The 21,712-nt window shown below is 47.3% G+C and overlaps 1 protein-coding gene across 2 annotated transcripts in view; it reads left to right on the top strand.

Annotated features, from left to right (window-relative positions):
- EVC2 (EvC ciliary complex subunit 2) overlaps window positions 1–21,712 on the top strand; it is a 165,974-nt gene that overhangs the window by 81,502 nt on the left and 62,760 nt on the right. For both annotated transcript variants that reach the window (XM_064365631.1, XM_021669401.2), the window contains exons 11-16: window positions 1,754–1,993; window positions 5,072–5,247; window positions 7,887–8,046; window positions 10,764–11,218; window positions 15,344–15,548; window positions 18,417–18,539. In XM_064365631.1, the coding sequence (XP_064221701.1) occupies window positions 1,754–1,993; window positions 5,072–5,247; window positions 7,887–8,046; window positions 10,764–11,218; window positions 15,344–15,548; window positions 18,417–18,539 (1,359 nt within the window). The remainder of the gene's footprint in view (window positions 1–1,753; window positions 1,994–5,071; window positions 5,248–7,886; window positions 8,047–10,763; window positions 11,219–15,343; window positions 15,549–18,416; window positions 18,540–21,712) is intronic.

The following is a 21,712-nucleotide window of genomic DNA, read 5'->3' on the forward strand; positions in this document are numbered from 1 at the left end:
ATGCCTTTCCTCCCCTGCTGAGCATGGGTGAGAATCTGGGAAAGCTCTTACCTTCTCTGAGCTTCTGTTTCTTCTCCTATAAAGTGGAGTGTATCAGCTTTCTATCCTGCCTAACCAACCACACACATTTAGTGACATTGCCTCAGTGTCCTTGGTCGGGAGTCTGAGCACAGCTTCCCTGTGACCTGTGCTCAGGATGTTGCAGGCTAGTGAGCAAAGTCTCAGCTGGGCTGCGTTCTCCTCTGGACCTTGGGGTCCTGGTCCAAGCTCATTCAAGCTGTTTGCAGAATTCACTTATTTGTGGGTACAGGACTGATGCCCTTAGCTCCTAGAAGTTTCCCTTGTGCATAGACAGTTTACAGCATGGCTGTTTGGTTCTTCAAAGCCAGCAGGAGAGGGTCTTTCTGTTTAGGAAGAGGCCAGTGCTTCTTTTAAGGAATCTCACCTGATAAAGTCAGGCCCATCCAGGATAGTCTTCCTTTTGATTAATTCGAAGTCAACTGATTAGTGAGTGACCTTAATTACATCATCAAGACGCCTTCAGCTTTGCCATATAATGTAAACTAATCACAGGAGTGTCTTAATCAGAAGTCCCATGCTCCCCTTTTATTCAAGGGGAGGGAATTTATGTGGCATGTATACTGGGGGCTGGGAATCAGGGACCATTCTAGAATCCTACCTACCCATGTGAAGTGAAGAACAGCTCCCTCTGAGGGCATGAGTCTTACTGAGATAATTAGTGGGAGGCTGTATGAAAATGCATCAGGAGCTCAGCAGAGGTGAGATTCCTTTCTTTCTGCATGCAGGACCTCATAATATGCAGGCATCCACGCAGCCATTTCTTAACACCTCTTTTGCTTCTCTTTACCCAAAGGATCTCCACTTGGGCCTGATTGCTGGTATTTTTCTCTCTAGCGAAGTTGAGAATGAAAGATAGGGGAAATAATCTTGTGAGTTTAACAGCATCATCCATTGATAGTTAAGAGATTTCCATTATGAGTCCATAACTGTGGTTCTTGATTTCCGTTTTTAGCATGCTATTTTCTTTTTTCTTTCTTTTTTTTTTTTTTTAGATGGAGTCTTGCTCTGTCACCCAGGCTGGAGTGCAGTGGCATGATCTCGGGTCACTGCAACCTCCGCCTCCCAGGTTCAAGCGATTCTCCTGCCTCAGCCTCCTGAGTAGCTGGAATTACAGGCAGGCACAACTATGCCCAGCTGATTTTTGTATTTTTAGTAGAGATGGGGTTTCACCATGTTGGTCAGGCTGGTCTTGAACTCCTGACCTCAGGTGATCCACCTGCCTTGGCCTCCCGAAGTGCTACGATTATAGGCATGAGCCATCATGCCCAGCCTGCAGGCTGTTTTCTAACAGTTTGATTTGCAAATTTCCACCCCTGTGAATATTCTGTTTTGAGATTATTCTAGAAAACATTTAGATAACAGGGGAGGACAGGTTGGAACACCATATTACAGGGCTTAGTAACCTCACCATTGTCACCTTGGGACTGTGTGTATGTCTGTGTGTCCACATTGTTTTTGCTGTGTGTGTATATGCTGTGTGCGCACATGGACTTGTGCCTTGTGTATGTGCATGTTGCATGTGTGTGTATATTGTAATGCATACATGCATGCACCTGTGTGTTCATGTACACATTGTGTGTGCGCATATGTGCCTGTACACATTACATTGCATACACATGTAGGTGCATGTTCAGTGTGTCCGTTTCTCATGCGCTGCCTCTCCTCTCTCCAGTCTGCTGTAGAGTGCAGCAACCTTCTGCGGACCCTCCATGGCCTGGAACAGGAGCACTTACGGAAGTCTCTCGCTTTGCAACAAGAAGAAGACTTTGCCAAAGCTCACAGGCAGCTGGCTGTTTTCCAGAGAAACGAACTGCACAGTATCTTTTTTACCCAGATAAAAAGTGCTATTTTCAAAGGGGAATTGAAGCCAGACGCGGCTAAAATGCTGCTGCAAAATTATTCTAAAATACAGGTAATGCCTCAAATCAGCCTGGCTGTGGTGGAAGAGTAATCTTTCTGAATTGTTTCAGTAAATGTCTCCTCTCTCAGTGTTCACTCCTGCCTCTCCTTTGGACTATGCACTAGTGAACTTTCTCTTCTTTCTGTCTCTTGGTGTGTGGGTTTCTAGTAAGCAGGGCAAATGGTGGCTTGGAGTACAGGCCTTGACCTCAGGCTGATCGGGATTCAAATTTCAGTTCCACCACTGGTCTACTGCATGAACTTGAGAAGCTACCTAACTTCTTTGAGCCTTAGTTTCCTCACCTGTAAGGTGAGTGTAAAAGAATGCCCACACTCACCAGGGTGTGATGCAAATTTGATGAGCTGACTCATGGAAAGTTAGTGCTTGGCATAATGTATGTTTAATGTGTATAGCAGTGGAAAATAAATATAGGACAGGCCTGGTGGTTCCCAGTACTTTGGGAGGCCAAGAAGGGAGGATTGCTTGAGTCCAGGAGGTTGAGGCTGCAGTGAGCCATGATAGCACCACTGCGTTTCAGCCTGAGTGACAAAGCCAGACCCTGTCTCAAATAAATAAATAAATAAACACACACACACACTGGTCTGCATGTATGTGTGCATGTATCAATGTTTATGTGGGGTTTAGTATCTGCCTGGATATACTTGGATGGATTTGTGTATTTTTGCAAGTCAGTTTGAGTGTGAATGTTCTTAGTCCACCAGAACAATTTCTTAGGCAGTAATGAAAATCGTCTATCTGAAACTGTCAGCATCACTGTGGAATTTCTTAGGAGGCATGCATGAGGTGTTTTACATGCACAAGTGCGTGCACACACAGGCACACAGAGTGACATCACTGCTTTACAAGAATGCTTTGTAGTTTGGCTTCAGCGCTGTCACTGGTGCTGATAGCTTGCTCTAGCTGATGGTAAGGGTGGTTGTGAACAAACTCTTATTTTACTTTACAGAATGTTCTATCTTGACTGTTAATAAAATGTTTGACAAATGCAAATGTCATTCTTTAGACAGGCTGCCTCTTCCGGATTCTGAGCCAAGCCCTGTTTCTAAAACAGCAAAGGTACCTTTGGCTGGCTGGAGGTCTTGAAGCATCATCCGGCAGACTCAAGTCCATAGGGGTTGATTTGTTCCTCAGTCCAGTAATGTGTTCACAGTCATGAGTGCATAACTGTGGTTCTTCAGCAATGCTTTTTCTGATGTAGTGGACACTGCTATTTCAGTTTTATCTTTATAAGTGAAAATCATTCCAGAAAGTTGGCTTGCTGGTTAATTTTCCCACCTTGAAATTCCCTACTTGCACTAGGACAGATTCTACCCATAGCAGAATGAGCCACGTCCACCTAGGGTGAATCAGGGATTACGAGCAGCCTCTGCTACTCCATTGCTAAGACAGTGGCAAAAGATGAACTGGAACATCCAGAGGAGGTGCGGGCACGGGCGGCCATCCCTGCATCTGTGAGCAGGTCCTGAGCATTCACCCTATCACTGACAAAGACAAAGGCTGCCCCTGCCCATCCTCCGGGGACTTGCAGCCAGCACGAGGCTGAATGCATGAGGGCTGGGACATCAGGCTGTCCCAGGAGGAGATCAAGTCATCGTCACAAGCCTCCCACTCTCAGAAGGCACCCAGGACATAAAGAGAACAAGCTCCCCACTCCATTTAATCTAGGTTTTTCCCACTGAATCCTCAGTGAGCATACATAAAGCATAAATTCTGTTGTATTCATAGCTCGGTATTCAGACATTATGGCATTACTTAGATATTCACAGATTGTACTCTCATGGTGAGCAGTGTCTGACTCTCAATGCCAAAGCAGTCAAGTTAAAAAGAATGCATGCTGTCGTGAATGATATTATGCCAAATGAAGTAACTTCACAGGTGATCACAGTACTACTGCACAAGCTTTTTGGACCAGAGCTATGAGAGTATTTCAGGATGCCCATTCTGAATTTCCTTATGGGATGGGCTCCCATCAATCAACACGCGTGGATCCTGTTCCGTGGAGAACAGGAACATTGCCACAACCTTCCTACTATATAGATTCTGGTGCCAGTGGCTCTTAGGGGGATGCTAGTGTGAAGCCACACCTGACTGACCACAAAGCTTTTCACCCAATGGATAGTGCTAATTCGCAAGTGTTGAGACTTGGAGCTGTTATGGTAGAAAGGAGAGCGGCCATGCCGTCACGTGTTCCCCATTGAACAAAGCATTGACTCTTTAGGTTATCCGTTGTATGGGTGATGTTTCCAGAGATGGAGAAAAGACAGCCAAGCCAGTCCATGGGGTAGTTCTTCTGATGTTCCTGGTCTAATTACTATTACTATGCCTCTGGTTAAAGCAGGGTTTTTGGAAGCAGCCTATTGTGATGTTAGAACACAGGTCCTGGAATTAGATTGCCGACTTCAAATCCCTGCTCAGCCGTTTACCAGTTGTCTGATGTGGACTCAGTTTCCTCGTCTGTGAAATGGGAATAATAATACTGTCTCACTGTGTTAAGTTAGATGAGCGAGGAAACACTCTTGGCCCAGTCTCAGGTCCGGAGAATGTACCTCCTATTAGCTAGGTTATTACTCACCCGTGTTTGCTTGGGGCCTGTTCATTTTGTACTGAGGAGAAACCTTCTTGCTTTCTCTGTGCTCATCCTGGTCTTGTCTCCTCTGTGGTGGTGGGAGCTCCTTGGAGTTGGGCTGATGGCTGACTTATCCCAGAACTTCAGCACCTCATCCTGGTGCTCAGCACTTGTGGGAACTCCACAGGTGGGAGGAGTGTGTGCATGGGTGAAGGATGAATGGCTGAGTGAGTGAAATTAATGTTCTGTAGGGCAGTAAAGTTGTTCTGATAACTCTTTACCATCAGGGTCTAGAATGCATTTTTCAAAGCCCTCATTTCTTATTCGTATGTAATTTTCCCATAAGCCTTTGTTGCAGGCAGGGAGGTTAAAGGTATTAATTCTCATGTTTCTTTTCTCGTGTATTTCTTATAAAAGGAAAAATCATATTTTAAACATCTAGAAAGGATTATGCTCTGAATTTTAATTAGGCATATTTTGTTGATTATTTTTTTTATTGACAGGAGAATGTAGAAGAGTTAATGGACTTTTTCCAGGCTAATAAGAGGTATCATCTGAGTAAAAGATTTGGCCATAGGGAGTATCTGGTCCAGAACCTACAGTCATCAGAGATCCGTGTGCAGGGCCTTCTGAGCACTGCTGCAGCCCAGCTGAGCCACCTCATTCAGAAGCACGAGAGGTACCATTCACTACCGTCCCAACAGTGCAAACTGTCTTAGTCTGTTTCCTGCTGCTGGAACAAAATACCACAGATGGGGTAATTTATAACTAGGAGAAATATATTTGGTTCACGGTTCTAGAGGCTGGGAAGTTCAAGATCTAGCGAGGGCCTTCTTCCTTCCTCATAACATGGTAGAAGGGCATCATGTGGGAGGAAGTGCATGTGTGAGAGAGAAAAAGGGGGCCAAACTCCTGTGATAACTAACACAGAAATGGCATGAATCCATTCGTGAGGGTGGAGCCCTCATGACCTCATCATCTCGTAAAGGTCCCATCTCTTAACACTGTCACAATGGCAATTAAATGTCAAGTTTTGGAGGTGACATTCACAGCATGGCACAAATGAACTGCCTCACACAAACCTTCCTCACTGGAGACCGGCACTTCTGTTTATTCAGCGTTATGTGCTGGCTGTTCCTCACTTATCATTTCTTTCCTTTTTCTTTCTTTCTTCTGTTTTTTTTTTTTTTTTTTTTTTTTTTTGAGACAGAGTCTTACTCTGCCACCCAGGCTGGAGTGCAGTGGCATGATCTTGGCTCACTGCAACTTCCGCCTCCCGGATTCAAGCAATTCTCTGCCTCAGCCTCCCAAGTATCTGAGATTACAGGCGCCCACCACCACACCCAGCTAATTTTTGCATTTTTAGTAGAGATGGGGTTTCACCATGTTGGTCAGGCTGGTCTTGAACTCCTGACCTTGTGATCTACCCTGCTTAGCCTCCCAAAGTGCTAGAATTATAGGCGTGAGCCACCATGCCTGGCCACTTATTATTTATTAAGAATTATCTTTTTGTAAAAATCCTTAGTGTTATAGAATTTTAAAAGCATATGCGATAGTCTAGACAAATGTATGAGCCCCTTCAGCAGGTGTTCACTCATGGCCAATTCTGATGTGGCTATACATCCCCACCCTGGATTATTTTGAAGCAGAATCTCAACAGCATGTTCTGGAGAAATCAGTGACGAGGCTCACATCGACCATGTGATGGAAGAGCCCACTTCTCTTTAAGATCTAGCACACTGCTGGCTCTTGCATTCACCTTTGACACTAAGTATAAATACAGAGATGCTTGTCTTGGATTCCAATGGTTTTCTAAGCAGCACCTGGGATTCCATGTGGTCAGGTGTATGGTGGTGTCACAGTTCTAAGTGCCATCACCTGCCTCTCTCCAGCCTTCCTTCTCAGCTATTCTTTGTGGTGACTTAATTGTAAACAACAAAATTGATCCTTTTAGGTTACAAGAAGCTCTGAAATGAATAGGGACATGACTATAAAGTGGCTTTCTTATAACGATCTGCCGTTTCACTGTGATTCTGCTACTTACCTAATCTTACTGGGACTTTGCCCCTCTCCTGCTCTGTTTAATGAGGATTCGGTAAGGTGCAAATTATGCAAACACTCCCACCTAAAGATGCAATTTACTTGACATTCCTGATTTTGATTTGCACTCAAATGAAAGAACCAGTTCTTTGCCTTGAATTGAAGGGCCCACCAGCTGGTTGTGAGCAATCACCAGGGAAAGATGTTTTATCTCTTATTTTTAAATTCTATTTTAAAAGACATCATTATATTTCTAAAGCATGCATTTACTACTGATTCCTTCACCTGTTCATTCCTTCAAGAGACCTCCATTGAGAGTCTTCCTTGGGCCAAGCTGGGGGCTCGGCCCACGGACGCAGGCAGTCTAGGAATGATAATGGTAATGCTAGTAGCAGAGTGTACTCGTCAGGGTGCTCCAGGGAAACAGAACCAATAGGATGTATAAACATATAGACAACATCGTCTGTTGTTTCCAGCTGACCATCCAAATAGCTTCCTATACAAACAGGAACTAGCTCAAGCGATTATGGAGGCTGAAAAGTCCCATTGTCAGAAGTCCCAGCTGTCTGCAAGCTGGAGACCCAGGAAAGCCAACGGTGTAATTCAATCCAAATCTGAATGCCTGAGAACCAGAGGAAGCTGATGGTGTAAGTCCCAGTGCAAAGGCAGGAGAAGATGAGATGAGAGGTCCCACCATAGCTGTAAGCAGAAAAGAAGGGACAGATTCCTTTTTCCTCTGCCTCTGTGTTCTATTCAGGACCTCAGCATATGGGATAATGCCCGCCCACACTGGGGAGGGCCATCTGCTGTACTGAGTCCGCTAATTCAAATGCTGATCTCCTCTGGAAACAGGCACACCCAGAAAGAACATTTCATCTGAGCCGATCAAGTTGGTCCATAAAATTAACTGTCACACGGAGTATTCCCTGTATTTACCTCTTTGACTTTGTTCTGTTCTTGACAACAGGATTTTTAATCCACCGTCTCCCCTTGGAAGCTTCTGTCTGCACCAGACTGGTCCTCTCAAACGTTTCTTTCTCCCAGAATGCTTGCCAACTTCCACCCTAATGATGCCTCTCTTGTGTTGAGCTTTCTCTGCCCCTCCTCTGCTAGTACTTTGGTAATGTCTTAGCTGCCCATTCTCCTAATTCTTGTGGAGGGCAAAGATTTTCTGATTCAAACCAAACTAATTTGGAGATGACTGTTCATGTACAAAAGCAGTTAAGCTGCAGGAGAGTTTGGAGACCACATTTCTAACTTTACATCTTTTCCATCTAGAGCGGGGTACCTGGATGAAGACCAAATGGAAATGCTGTTGGAACGGGCTCAGACAGAAGTCTTTTCAATCAAGCAGAAGTTGGACAATGACTTAAAGCAGCAAAAGAAAAAGCTCCACCAAAAACTAATAATTAAGAGAAGACGAGAGTTGCTGCAAAAGGTGTATAAGGCGTGATGCTATTTATTCTTTCCATGAGCACTTTCTAACCCCCAACAAGTGCCAGGTACTGTGCCAGCCATTGCCATTGGTGCACTAGGGTCAGAAGGGCAGCTGTGCTGGCATCATGATGTGCCGGCATCATGATGTGCCATCTACTGTTGATTGGTAGTGACTTTTTGGAATGCTGTGTTCAGCAGGTGCTACAGTAGCATCCAGTTCTTATCCAGCCCCAGCATAGCAGAGGATCATGGTAGACTAGTAATGTCTGCAGGGAATTAGGAATTAGGAATTAGGAATTAGGAATAGGCAAGGGAATAGGAGTGCTGGTTTGAGTGATTAATGAGGATGATAGGTGTTAACTTTTATTGAGTGCTTACTTAGCACTGTGCTAAGTGTGTTATATAAGATATCTTGTTTAATCTTTATATTAACCCTATGAGGGAGATACCACTGGGTTGTGTGTGTGTGTGTGTGTGCGCGCTCAGGGTCAAATATCTAGTAAGTGGCATGCATAGCATGAATTTGGAGTCGCTAAGAATATGATGAGGCTGGAGTGTGCAGAGGGAGGAGGGTAGGGCCTGGAAGGGAATGCAGTACCAAGTCAGTGGGGGCATGGTGTGCCAGGCTGAGTGGTTACCTTTCATCCAAGGACAGTAGGGAATGTTAAAGGGTCTTCAGCAGGTGAGAGAGAGAGACCAGATCTGTGATGTAGGAAGCTGAGGTGAGCAGCATGTAAGATGGAGTTGAGGAACCTGGGAGCACAAACCCCATGAAGTCTCTGGTACTTGGCCAAGTGTGAGCAGATGAGAGCCTAAACTGACACAGAGCCCTGAGTACGGTGGGTAAGGACAGGTTCCGGGACTGTATGGGACATTCTGGATGACACCCAAGTAGTTGGTTGGTACCATTTGCGGGGAGGGAATGAAGAATAACTTTCAAATTTGATCAATAGAAACTCTGCTCTTTATTACCAAGTTTGGGACCCAAGTGAAAGCCATGATTCTGACCTCGATCACTGATGCACACCCCATCTTTGAGCATCACACCATTCATCTCTGAGCCACTGTTTAAGGGATTAAAACAGAGGGGCCCAGGACTCCATTTCCCTATGGTCTTGATCCAAGGTCAGTATCTAGAAAGAAGGATGGACTCCACATCCTATAGGAGATTCTGGCAGTCTTCTGTGAATGTTATTTCTTGCAGCTACTTTTGATAAACATTATGAGTGGCCCAAAATTAGGATGTAGCTCCACAATTGCATCCCCACTGTTGAGGACACTGCCTGACACCTGGTAGGTGCTCAGTACATATTTGTAGAATGAATGAATTGACACTCTTCGGTCACCAGGACCCATGAACATGGGTTATGATAGACTAGTAATGTCTGCATGGGCAAAGGAATAGGAGTGCTGGTTTGAGTGACTAATGATAACAGTGGGAACTAACATTTATTGAGTGCTTACTTTGGAAGAGCACCTTATGTTCTCTGAAAATAGAGCCGACGCTATCTGTGAACCCACTGTTATAAAGAACACCATAATGCACATCTTTATGCAGCTCAATTTTTTCCCACTGCAGGGGCCTTTGCACCTGCTGTTCTTTCTCCCAGGAAGGTTGTTTCCCCACTTCTTAACCTGGTTCAGATGAGACCTTCTTCCTTAGGTCTCGCTTAGATCTTCTTCCTTAAAAGCTTCGCTGACCTCCTCATTTAAGTTGTCTCTCAATGATCTTAGCTTTTTGGTTCCCACTTTATAATATTACACGTTGCAGATCCTGTGTGCCTAGCACATAGCAATAACACTAACAGATATTTACTGGCATAAACCACTCTATGTCCGGCACTTTCCTAAGAGCTGTACATGTATTACATAACTCCCATAATCCTCACAACTTATTCTGAGAGGGAAGTCCTATTATTATCCTCAGTTTACAGTTGGGAAATGGAGGCATAGAGAGGTTAATATACCTGCTTTGGGTCACTCAGCTTGTGAATGGTGGAGCCGGGACTGGAACCCAGGCAGTCTGCCATCTGGGCTTTACCTACTCAATAAATACCTGCTCAGTGAATGGTGAATGCATAAGGGTTTCACTGTATTTTTTTTTTTTAACAATAACTTTCTAGGTCTGGCACGGTGGCTCACAGCTGTAATCCTAGCACTTTATGAGGCTGAGGTCAGGAGTTCAAGAGAAGCTTGGCCAACATGGTGAAACCTCATCTCTACAAAAAATACAAAAATTAGCTGGGCATGGTGGTGCACACCTGTAATCCCCGCTACTGGGGAGGCTGAGGCAGGAGAATTGCTTGAACCCAGGAGGCTGAAGTTGCAGTGAGCCGAGATCACACAACTGCACTCCAGGAGGGGTGACAGAGGGAGACCTTGTCTCGAAATAACAAAATAAATTATTATTTTTTTTAAATTAGCCTGTTGTGATGACTCACGTGCCTTCGGATGTTTGAGGCACAGAATCGCTTGAACCCAGAAGGTGGAGGTTGCAGTGAGCCGAGATCTCACCACTGCACTCCAGCATGGGCGACAGAGCAAGATTCCATCTCAAAAAAAAAAAAAAAAAACGGAATGACTTTCCAAATATGAGATTGTTGGGGGAAAGTCTATAAAAGTGTTTTAAAGTGTTTCAGCCAATAAAGTGTTTCAGCCAAAAGGCTGTACCCACCAAGCCCTGCCCCCACCTAATTTTCTTTTCTGGAACTCGGCCAGCACCGGGAGCAGCGGAGGGAGCAGCTGTCCATCGGCGAAGCCTTCCAGGCGGCCGAGGATGCCGGCCAGTACCTGCGCCAGTGGAGGAGCCTGATGGAGGAGCACGGCGCTGCCCTGGAGGAACTGCAGGAGCGTCTGGACCAGGCCGCCCTGGATGATCTCAGGGCCCTGACCCTCTCGCTGTTTGAGAAGGCCACCGACGAGCTGCGGCGCCTGCAGAACTCGGCCATGACCCAGGAGCTGCTCAAGCGCAGCGTGCCCTGGCTCTTCCTGCAGCAGATCCTGGAGGAGCATGGCAAGGAGATGGCCGCACGGGCTGAGCAGCTGGAGGGGGAGGAGAGGGACAGGGACCAGGAGGGTGTCCAGGGCGTGAGGCAGAGACTGAAGGATGATGCTCCCGAGGTGGCCACAGAGGAGCAGGTGGAGCTGAGACGCTGGGAGCGCCTGATCTTCATGTGAGTGCCCCCACGGGTCCTCATCACCTCTCCCCACCCCGTGGATGCCAGGGAGATTCCTGCCCTGTGGTTGTGGGGGTGGCCAAGCCTGAGACACCTGGCCCCAGACAGATGATTGACAGCATTAATGAATCACATAAACTCATGCCCCTCGGGGACCTCACATGTCACGCAGGACCTACAAGCATTGATCAGAGGGCAGAACAAGGGCCATGGGCTTTGTAGTGAGGAGAGGATGGGTGGCCCCTGGCTCCCAGGTGAAAATGTGATTGGCTTGTCCAAATAATTCCCTGTGCTGAATAATTCCAGGGAGCTACACAGGGATAAATGGGAATGTGCTGGTTTCCTTAATAGAAAGTGTCCTCTAGGGAGGGGACATTATCCACAGAAGCAGAGTGGGAAGGGGAGCGTGCAGTGAGGCCATTCCAGGCCCTGCTGATTTCACCAGGCTCAAGGCTGCACGTGATCTTGGCCTTTGTTTTAGTTCTTCCACCGCACTGTATCATCTTTTCACCTGGCCCTTTCATCCCTGTACCTTTATTATTATTATTATTGTTATTGTTATTATTTTGAGATGGAGTCTCGCCCAGTCACCAGGCTGGAGTGCAGAGGTGCAATCTCAGCTCACTGCAACCTCCGCCTCCTGCGTTCAAGTGATTCTCCTGCCTCAGCTTCCCAAGTAGTTGGGACTACAGGCAAGCGCCACCATGCCCAGCTAATTTTTGTATTTGTAGTAGAGATGGGGTTTCACAATGTTGGTCAGGATGATCTCGATCTCTTGACCTTCTGATCCACCCACCTCAGCCTCCCAAAGTGCTGGGATTACAGGTGTGAAACACCATGCCTGGCTGTATCTTTATTATTAATTCAAGAACCATGTAATGACTTCCACTTCCTAGTGGGATGCAGTGGACCACAGCTAACACTCCTGCTGCAGTAACTAGAAAATCATGGATACATTTATTTGTATTATTTATTTATTTTTTTGTAGAGATGGGGTCTCACCCTGTTGTCCAGGCTGGTCTCAAATCCCTGGGCTCAGGCGATCCTCCTACGTCAGCCTCCCAAGATAAATCTCACAAGTAATTTTTTTTTAAAGACATGGGAGAGTGGTGGAAACAATGAAAACAAGTTAGAGTCAGATTCCAGAGGGGCCAGTCCCACAGTCCTCTGCTTCCCTAAAACGTCTGCCAGCTCTTTGTGCACGCTGAGATTTGGCTTAGCCCAGGAAGGGAGATAGAGACCAACAGAACTTTTGGTGGTTGTTTGGGGCTGGCTTCAGATTAGAAACTGGAGGGGTCTCAAACATAGCCGGTGTAGAATGAGACATGGGCAGGAGAGACCAGAAGACCCAGGATCACCACTTACGTTTGAGCGCGTTGTTCGACCTCTCCGGGCCTCATCTTTCCTGCTTGTAAAATGAAGCCCGTAAAAATGAATCAAATCATTTAAGGTGCCTTTGGCAGTACGTGACACTGCCAAGTGGTTTGAATGTGAAGACGATGTTTATGTGAGAGCCTGGGCTCCCCTTGGACCCTTTGATGGACATGGGATCTGCCTGCAATTTCCTTCCTCCCTTGTAGACGGTAACTCCTAGCATCTTGCTGGCCTCAATGATTTAATGCCCTTTCCTTCCCTACACAGTTTTCATCCCCAGGTCTGACCTTGCCACCAGGAAAATAGGTCCCCAGGTGTTTGCAAAGAGTGGTATTATCTTGGTTTGCATTAAGTGACCTCTGGCCCTTTCCCATCTCTCTCTTTTGTGATTCTGGCCTCATTTGTTCTTTAAATCTTTGTTAGGTTTTGCTTTCTTGACAAGGGAAACAAGATGCTGTCTTCTCTTAGTCCATAAAAATCAGTTCCTTAAATGCCATTTCTTATTCCCATGAATTGCCCTCTACAGTATTTATTCAGCCTAGTCTACATTCCAGGAAATTCTCTTTTCACGTTCAAACCGGCTTTGGACTCTTTGTAGCAAGTGAATTAGCTTTGGCATTTCTATTACCAACTGGTCATTTTCTTCAGCTTCATTTGGATTCATTTTGCAGGGAGTACTACTAAAGCCACTGCTGATTTAGCCATTTAATGGGGGAAAAGAGAAGTCTCACTTGGCTATCAGAAACGTCTATGATTTTTCCAAGGGTTAAGAGGATCAACTCACAATGCACACAATGTGAGTCTGCGTATATACTTTGCTTATTTAAGATTCTAAAAGGTTGCAGCCTTCGTTTCCGAGGCATTATGCAAAAATGGCTTTGCACAGTAGACTTGAAACACATTTTTAGAAGCTTTCCAATTTCAGCCAAGATGGGGTTGCTGTTAAACTGGCTGGCTAAAGTAGGAATTAATGAGGAATATCTTTGCTAGAGAAAGTGTACCTTTGAGGCTTCTTTCCTAAGTTCTTGTCTTGATTTTAAACTCCTTCGGGGCAAAGATCTTGCGTCTTGTATTTCTGTGTTCTCTTGGCACTTACGTAACAGAGGATCAAGACGAGACTGCTAAGGGCCGATCTGGTTTGAAGGTGGCAGGAATAATGACTGAGAGTCATCTCAGAGCCGCTTTCACTTTGGGTTCCGCGTAACCAGCAAACAGAGGGGCAAAGGCTTTGCACTAGGGAAGGTACAAGGGAGCTGCTACAGTTTCCAGAGGTTGCTTTAAAAATCCCTGGGCCCCATGAAGTGAGGAACCCAAGACGGGTGTCACATGACACGGGGTCAGGCCTTCAGACTATTTTCAGCAGAGGGCCCGTATGGTCTCTGAAGGTCTCATTCTCTTTCCGCAAGAGTCCTTTCTAGCTGAGCCACAGCCCCACATTCCCACATTGAGATCTGGGTATGGTAAGCCTGACTCTGGCCAACCACGTTGGGTGTTCTACAGATAATTCTAAATTTTAAAGCATGTGTCAACGCTGGCTGTATTGACAGAACATCCAAACAAATCTACAGAGAATCTCTGTTCAGTGAATAATTCTGTCCAGACTCTCTGAGCAGATTTCCTCTGACATTTCATGGGTCAGAACCAGCCACCTTGAGGCTGAGAAGGCAACTGTGTAACCTTTGTCTCCTTTAGGACTGTTGGCCTCGCTAGAAAGGAAGAGGGACTGTTTATCCATTTTTTTTGTCTGTAATTTGGTGTAAGGACCAGCAGTGATGTAGGTCAATGCATTTGTTTCTTAGCACTACCATAACAAAGTACCACAAACTGGGTGACTTAAAACAACAGAAATATATTCTCCCACCATTCCGAAGCCTGGAAGTCCAAGATCAAGGCATTGGCAGGACCGTGCTCGCTCTGAAGGCACCAGGGGAGAATCTTCTCCATGCATTTTCTTAGCTGCTGGTGTTGGCGGCGATCCTTGGCAATCATTGGTTGGTAGATGTCTCACCCAAATCTCTGCCTCTGCATCAGATGCCCTCCCTGTGTGTTTGTCTCGTTTCTTATAAGGACACCAGTCACATTGCATGAAGGGCCCACCGTGTCCCAGTATAGCCTCGTCTTAGCTTACTTCTTAATTACGTCTGCAGATACCCTGTTTCCAAATAAACTGACACTCACAGGTCCCAGGTTAGGACTTGAATATATCTTTTTGGGAGCCACAATTTAACCCATAACACGAAGTCCCTCAGCATGGTTCCCAGCATGGAATCAGTTTTCACTGAATGATAGCTGTCAATCATCAACCTTCAGAACCAAGCACAAGGGACTCCCATTTCCCTGACCTCCCTGAGCTCAGTATTGTGTGTCTCTCCTCTGTCCATTGGTTCTACATAGAGAATGCTCCTGACCAGGCCCCTCAGACAGCACTTTGTTTTCATGTCTGTTTGTAAAGTGAGACCAGGTTATTTGCAAAGTCATGGGCACTGGAAGGCCTACTTCCTCCTCAAAGACATCCCGATAGCCTTGCCTCACTCAGTTCTCATTCTTAGCTCCAATACGATGTCCTACGCAGCACAACATGCATTAGGTGCTTAAGGAACGCCCGTGGCAGGAATGCACGATTATGGAGCCAATGCTTTTTCTCCAGATGTGGATTTGAGGAATGAGCTTTGCATCTCTGGCTTCGCCAGCCCAGCCCAGCCCCCAGGCTTTCTCTGTGTAAGAGTGAATCTCTGTTCTTCCTCCCAGGAAGCTCTGCTCCTCAGTCTTCTCCCTGTCTGAAGAGGAGCTGCTCAGGATGAGGCAGGAGGTCCATGGCTGCTTCGCTCAGATGGACAGGAGCTTGGCCCTCCCCAAAATCCGGGCCCGAGTTCTGCTGCAGCGATTTCAGACTGCGTGGCGAGAAGCAGAGTTCCTGAAGCTGGACCAGGCCCTGGCGGCCCCCGAGCTGCAGGTAGGATGGATGTGTCAGTTGCCTCTTGATTACAGAAGCGGGGCTGTCTCCTAGCTGCTGACCCTACAGGGTCTGGCCTCTCCACCACCCTGAGCCCATCTCACCTCACGCTCCCCTATCCTCTCCTCTCTGGCTGTGTTAGTGTCCAGCTGTTCCAGGAATCTCCCGGGCTGTCCCAACTTTAAAGTTTATAGTGGACACCACTGGTGCTGTGCCCTGATCCTGACACCTGGGCTGTTGCGCCATCCACCAGCAGCCATAAACCTTAGTCTCGCGCAGCCACAATCTTCTCCTGATGGAAGCTGCCTCACCTGAGATATTACTCTATCTCTCCTGACCCCTCCTCCAGCCACAGCTAATGACTGACTCTGGGTACAAAAGGCCTTTCTATATGGCATAGAGGAGGGATGCTCAACTCAGCTCAGGTGGGTCAGGGAAAGAGAGGCTCTTGCACAGGGTCTTAAAGGATGATGACTGGCAGCTGCCTTTTAGTAAGCAGCTATTATGTGCCTGAGGGCAGACAACTCTTTAGTGTAGTTTTTGCTCCAGAGCCCCCAGGGACCAGTTTAGGCTCAACTTTACCTGAGACCACAGCCTTGCTTGGCTCTCCCCTTTCCTGTCCTGTTCCCTTGTTCCCCAACAGGTTGATCCTAAAGAGACCTCCTTCAGGAAACTGTGTACACATAATCCCTGCCTCAGGCTCCGCTTCTGGGGATCCCAACATAAGATAAAGCCTTTGAAGGTACATGCTTTATAGTCCATTGAGGTCTCAGCTCAAATGCCACCTCCACCAAGAAGCCTTCCTTGAGCACCTGTCTAAAATCATCCTCTCCCTAGGCATTCTTTATCACATGCTGGTTTCATGATTTTATTTATCGTTATCTGAAATGTGCTGGTTCCTTGATTTCCCCATTGTCTGGGCCTCCACTAAAAATAAGGTCCCTGGCCCATTCACCACTCAAGAGTACCAAGTGCATGGTAGGTGTGCAGTAAATTTTGTTGGCTTAAACATCCCACTAGCCAAGCACCAAATGTGTGCTAAACACTGGGGCTTCTCTTAAGATAATAATATGTTGAAGCTTACCTGGTCTCACCTGAAGTTCACAGCAGTGCTAAGAGGTCAATATGATGTCCTATTTTACAGATGAGAAAGCAGAGCAGCAGAGGAAAAGTGAGTAGTGGCCCTATCGGAAGGAGAGAACAGGGCTGGGAGCTGGTGTTTCCTGACTTTAAAGTCACTTCTTTTCCTTTAGAGAAATAAAAAAAACTCAGACATATTCTTTCTGAGTATAAACCAGTGGATGCAGAAACAACTTGGAAGCTCTTATATTCTTTTAATTTTTTTATGTCCTTTTTTTTCCCCATTTCTGTTCTTACAAGGATATGGGAGATACAGTGTGTGTGGTGGTTAAAGGGTAAGGGATACATTATCAAAAATTTCAAATATTTTGGAACAATAGGGGAAAGTAATTTCCACATCACCGAAATGAGGGGAGGGAGTCCATGACCCGCTGCCCCCCTGCTTTGAAGCTGGTGAGTCCCAGTGGGAATGAGGTTTCTGCCTTCAAAGTCGCCCAGGGTGCTTGGTTTTCAGATGGAAATGGCTTTGGCCACTGCCTCAGAGGGGCAGATGTCATCTTCCCTGTCATGAAGACGCTCGCTCCACGTGGGCCAGCAGGGCCAGGCTTCGCACAGATGGAGCGGCAGCTCCCTTCTCTTGCTCAGTCCCGAGATAGCGGCAGAGAAGGTGGCAGGAGAGCCTGCTCTCGGTTTCCTGAGCACCAAGGCCTGGGGAAAAAATAGTTGTTTTAGTCTTCATGTTTTCATCTATAAAATGGGTGGAATGAGGGCGTATGGGGACAGGTGGAGCAATGGCAGTGTCAGTGGGTGCTTAGTGCATTCCCCATCCCTTGCCGTCCTCACCCTCCTGTCATGTCACCACCAGGGAACCCCCACGTTTCTTCCCTGCACACTTCTCTTTGATCTAGACCCGCAAAACAGATAGTGTCTACTGTTCAACCTCATCTGCTGGTGGCCCCCAGGGCTCCCAGATCATTCACAGACGTGAGTTTCTAAGGCACTTGCAAACTCTAAAGAGATGTGCAGGTCAGACTCACCACCCTCTTCCTTCAGCCCTTTTTGTGGCTCTTTGGGCTGGGACACAAGTTCCAGCATGACCTCAAGGCTCCCTGTGGCCTGGCCCCTGACCAGACCTATGCTGGGAGAGCCCTCAGGGGAGAGAGAAGGCGGGGAGGGGAATCCTGACTTGTAGCATCTGCCCATTTCCCTGGTGTAAATCCTCTCAGGCCAGTTTCAGGCTTGACATCACTGCCTGGGAGTTGCACGATGGGCTCCCTGCCCGGCCCTCTCTAGGGCTATTTCCTCTCAGTCCCAGTCTATACCCCAGGCTCCGGGTCCTGCCTGCCAGCCTGACTTGCCTCCTAGTATCCTTAGTTAGTTTTCATCTTTTCAGATTGTTTTCTCCACTGTCATGGAAGCATTGCAAGAACAAGGACCTCGCTCATTGCATCCCCTTCTCAGAGAGGCTGACGGCTCTCAGGTCCCACGGCTAGTCAGGAGGTGGACACGGCTTGGGTCCGCTGTCTGACTCCAGAGCTGAGGTTCTGCCCACCAGGCTCCCTCTCCTCCCTTTGATGGAAAGAGCCCACCAGGGTGTGTGAAGACCAAAGGCTCTGAAACTGAGCCCCTTCCAGAAAAACATACCTCTCTCCTCCCCTCTGGCCTAAGGCAGAGTTTTTCAGTTCTGGGAGCTGCAGAAACTTCTCTTGGGCTGTGAAGCCCTGCGTGGGCTGCATGGACTTGCTGGGGATCACCTTCTTACCAGTGTCTTCCCCGACCCCTCTCCAGCTGCAGTCCAAGGCGAGAAAGTCACGATCCAAGAGTAAAAGCAAGGGAGAGCTTCTGAAGAAGTGCATCGAAGATAAAATCCACCTCTGCGAGGAACACACCGCTGAAGACCTGGCTGAGAAGGTCAGACTTCTGCTTCACCCGCCGTTTCTCTGTGCACGTGGCGGGGCTCATAGCTGACACATTTGCAGGCACACAGAGCCCTTGGGGGCTGTGCCACTCAGGTGCGATGGTAAGAAAGAGTGGGAAGACCCTCCCCCTGTACCCCGCCCCAGTGCCTTCTGCCTGGAACCCTCTCCCTCTACTTCTCAGCCTGGGGCTCTCACAGTATCTTTCAGGCTTCAGCTCAGGTGCTGCGTCTATTGGCTAAGCCATTTGCTATATTTGTGCCTGGCTCTGTCCTGGGGCGTATGCGTCTGCCGTTTCACCTCCATCACACTCTGTATCTCTCACACTCTCCTCCGTGCTCCCACAAGCTGACTGGGCTCTCTCTCCAGCCCCGTGTTTTTGTTTGTTTTCTTTTGAGATGGAGTCTCGCTCTGTCACCCAAGTTGGAGTGCAGTGGTGTGATCTCGGCTCACTGAAACCTCCACCTCCCAGGTTCAAGCGATTCTCCTGCCTCAGCCTTCCAGGTACCTGGGATTACAGGTGCTGCCATCACACCCAGCTAATTTTTGTATTTTCAGTAGAGATGGGGTTTCATTATGTTGGCCAGGCTGGTCTGCAAACTCCTGGCCTCAGGCGATCTGCCCACCTAGTCTTCCAAAGTGTTGGGATTACAGGCGTGAGCCATCACCTGGCCCAGCCCTGTTTCATATGTAATGTTCTAGCACACACTACACAGTCTCCTAGGACGCTTTAACCTGTATGCTTCTCTCTTTCTGGAATTACTTTTCCACCTTTATTTACCTGGATAAATAACTTTTGTCCTTTGCTGTGCTGAGGTGTTCCCTCAGCTCTTGAACGTCTCCCCTTCCAAAAAGCCTTCCCTGAACACCCTAGATTTTCCCACTCGTCCCACCCCACTTCCAGCTCTTTCTTACCGTAGCACCTATCACATGGTTAATTTGTTCCACAAGTATTTTAGGGAAGCAACAGGATCCCAGGCATTGTGTCAGTGAACTCTGCGGTTGCAGCAGTGACTGAGGCAGCTCTGGTCCCTGCTCTCCAGTAGAGGAGATGGATGATACACACTTAAAATGATAGACTGTCATCAGTGCTATTAAGGAAAGAGATAAGATGGCGTGACCTTCCAGGTGAAGTAGGCTGGAAGCAGGGTAGACTGCAGGTAGGAGAGGAGGCGCGGTCTCTCTGCAGAGGTGCCGCTTGAGAGTAGAAGCCATGTGACCACAGCCTGGGTGCCTGTCTGCCTTCCCCAGCACCCTGCAAAGGGTGGATTCCCAAGAGGAGTATGTTCAGTGAATTAATGCATGAAGCCATGCTTTAGAGCTGCTGTTTTGTTCTTACCTTCCATCTATCTCCTTTTTCTAGTTTCTTTTGCTTTTTTTTTATTTTAGTGCTGGTGTATTTCTCAGAACACAAATGCACGATCTCATAGAAACTGCTCTGGGCACGGTCAGTGTCTCCTATCAAGTGTGTCCAGGTTGTTGATGTTTTAAGGGATCCAGGAAGTGGCAACCCTATTCTCACCCATGTTCTATAGGAAATTGAACAGTAAAACAAAGATTAGGCAGATAGAGTCACAATGTCATCTTCCCTGTTGGTAAAGGCTAATTCAAGAGGTATACATCAGTGTGAGAGCTGCTAAGCCACCTGAGAATTAAACAGACTCCATAACCCAATCATAGTATCACTAGGAGGTTCCTGGGGAGGGGGGCACAGCCTACCCCTAGGGAAGCAGAAATCGGGATCCCAAAGAGAAGCAAGAGAGGGAAGCCAAGCTGTCCCAGTTTATTCCCAACTTACAGCAAGAAGAGGAGAGAGCTGGAGAGAGGGCAGGTGCTGTGCACATTGAGCTCCTGGCACAGGGAGGAGATCGCCACACTTGGGGGCGGAGGGGGCCTTTCCCCCAGTACCAGCTGCTTTGTGATCCTGTGTAAGAGGTGAAACCCACCAGAGTGAAGGTGGCTGTTGTCGGAGAAGAGCTGCTCGTGAAGGGAAAGCTGGGGTTTGGTTTGGCAGAGGGAATGCGTATCCAGGACTGTGCTAGAGGCCGCAGTGCACAGAGGGAGCCCAGAGGGTTGAAGCCCTGTGACAAGGCTGCTTTTCTGGAGTGCGGGGTCATGGCCAGGGATGGGGAAGCAGCCCCGTGGAGGAACTTGCTCAAAGGCCAGGCCGAGAAAGATGAGGGCCATCTCACCAGCACCCTTGGAGCAGAGTCACAGGATGAATGTCTGGGGGAGAAGGTAATGCAGAGGTGGTGACCCATGGGGACATCAGGTGCAGACAGCACCACTGTCACCCAGCGGCTCAAGGCTGGACCTCAGCATCCCCCATAACCCGTCCCTGACCCCTACCTCATCTCCTCCTGCTCTGTCTCATAATTATTTCTAATCCATCTCCTCCTGTTTCCGGCCTTGCCAAGCACCCTTTCTGCCGAGATGCACGCAGTGGGCTCCCTCCTGTTTCCTGTGTGTTTCCTGTTCCTTCCAGTTGATTCTCCTGCAGCAGGGAGTGTCCTCTTCCTAAAGCCCAGCTCCGATCCCTTACGGATCCCGAACCAGCAGATCCATCTCCTTTTTTGCCCAAATTAGTCATTTTAATAGAAGGAACTAAGCACATTCCTTCCTGCAGTTTTTTTCTTTTTCTTTTTTTTTTTAAACCATGTCAACCTGAAATAATTGAAAGACTCTGCACCCAGTTTTTGAGAGTTTATCCAAGAGACAACCTGGGAATTGCCGTCTGGGAAACAGACTGCAGAGAAATGGGGTCAGCACTCTAAAGCTCAAAGTTAAGGTCTTAATTATATAGGAATAAAATAAAGAGATTTAACAGGATTACAACATTTTCTATACAAGTCTGGTTTTACGTTACCACAGTTTAATTTTAGTTACAGTTTGTTTTCTTTTCTGTATGGCTTGTTTTCATTTCCTTTCCAATTTAGAAGAGTGTATTTGACATTCCATCTTGACAAATATGATAGCCATGAAGTCCGTGTGAGAGAGAAGAGGGAAGTGAATCTGTAAGGAAAATCAACAGTGCAGAGGAAAGGGGTCTTTTCTGGCACTCTTTAGTCATTTACAGCATTTTACAAAACAGCATAGGCTGGGAAGAAGGCTAAGCTGTAATCAGGGAAACAAAAGTTGAGCCGCTTATGTTACAGCTGCTTGTCATGT

Source organism: Aotus nancymaae, unplaced genomic scaffold (genome assembly GCF_030222135.1).
Source record: "Aotus nancymaae isolate 86718 unplaced genomic scaffold, 86718_ANA_hifiasm-v0.15.2.pri h1tg000006l, whole genome shotgun sequence".
Lineage (NCBI taxonomy): Eukaryota > Metazoa > Chordata > Mammalia > Primates > Aotidae > Aotus > Aotus nancymaae.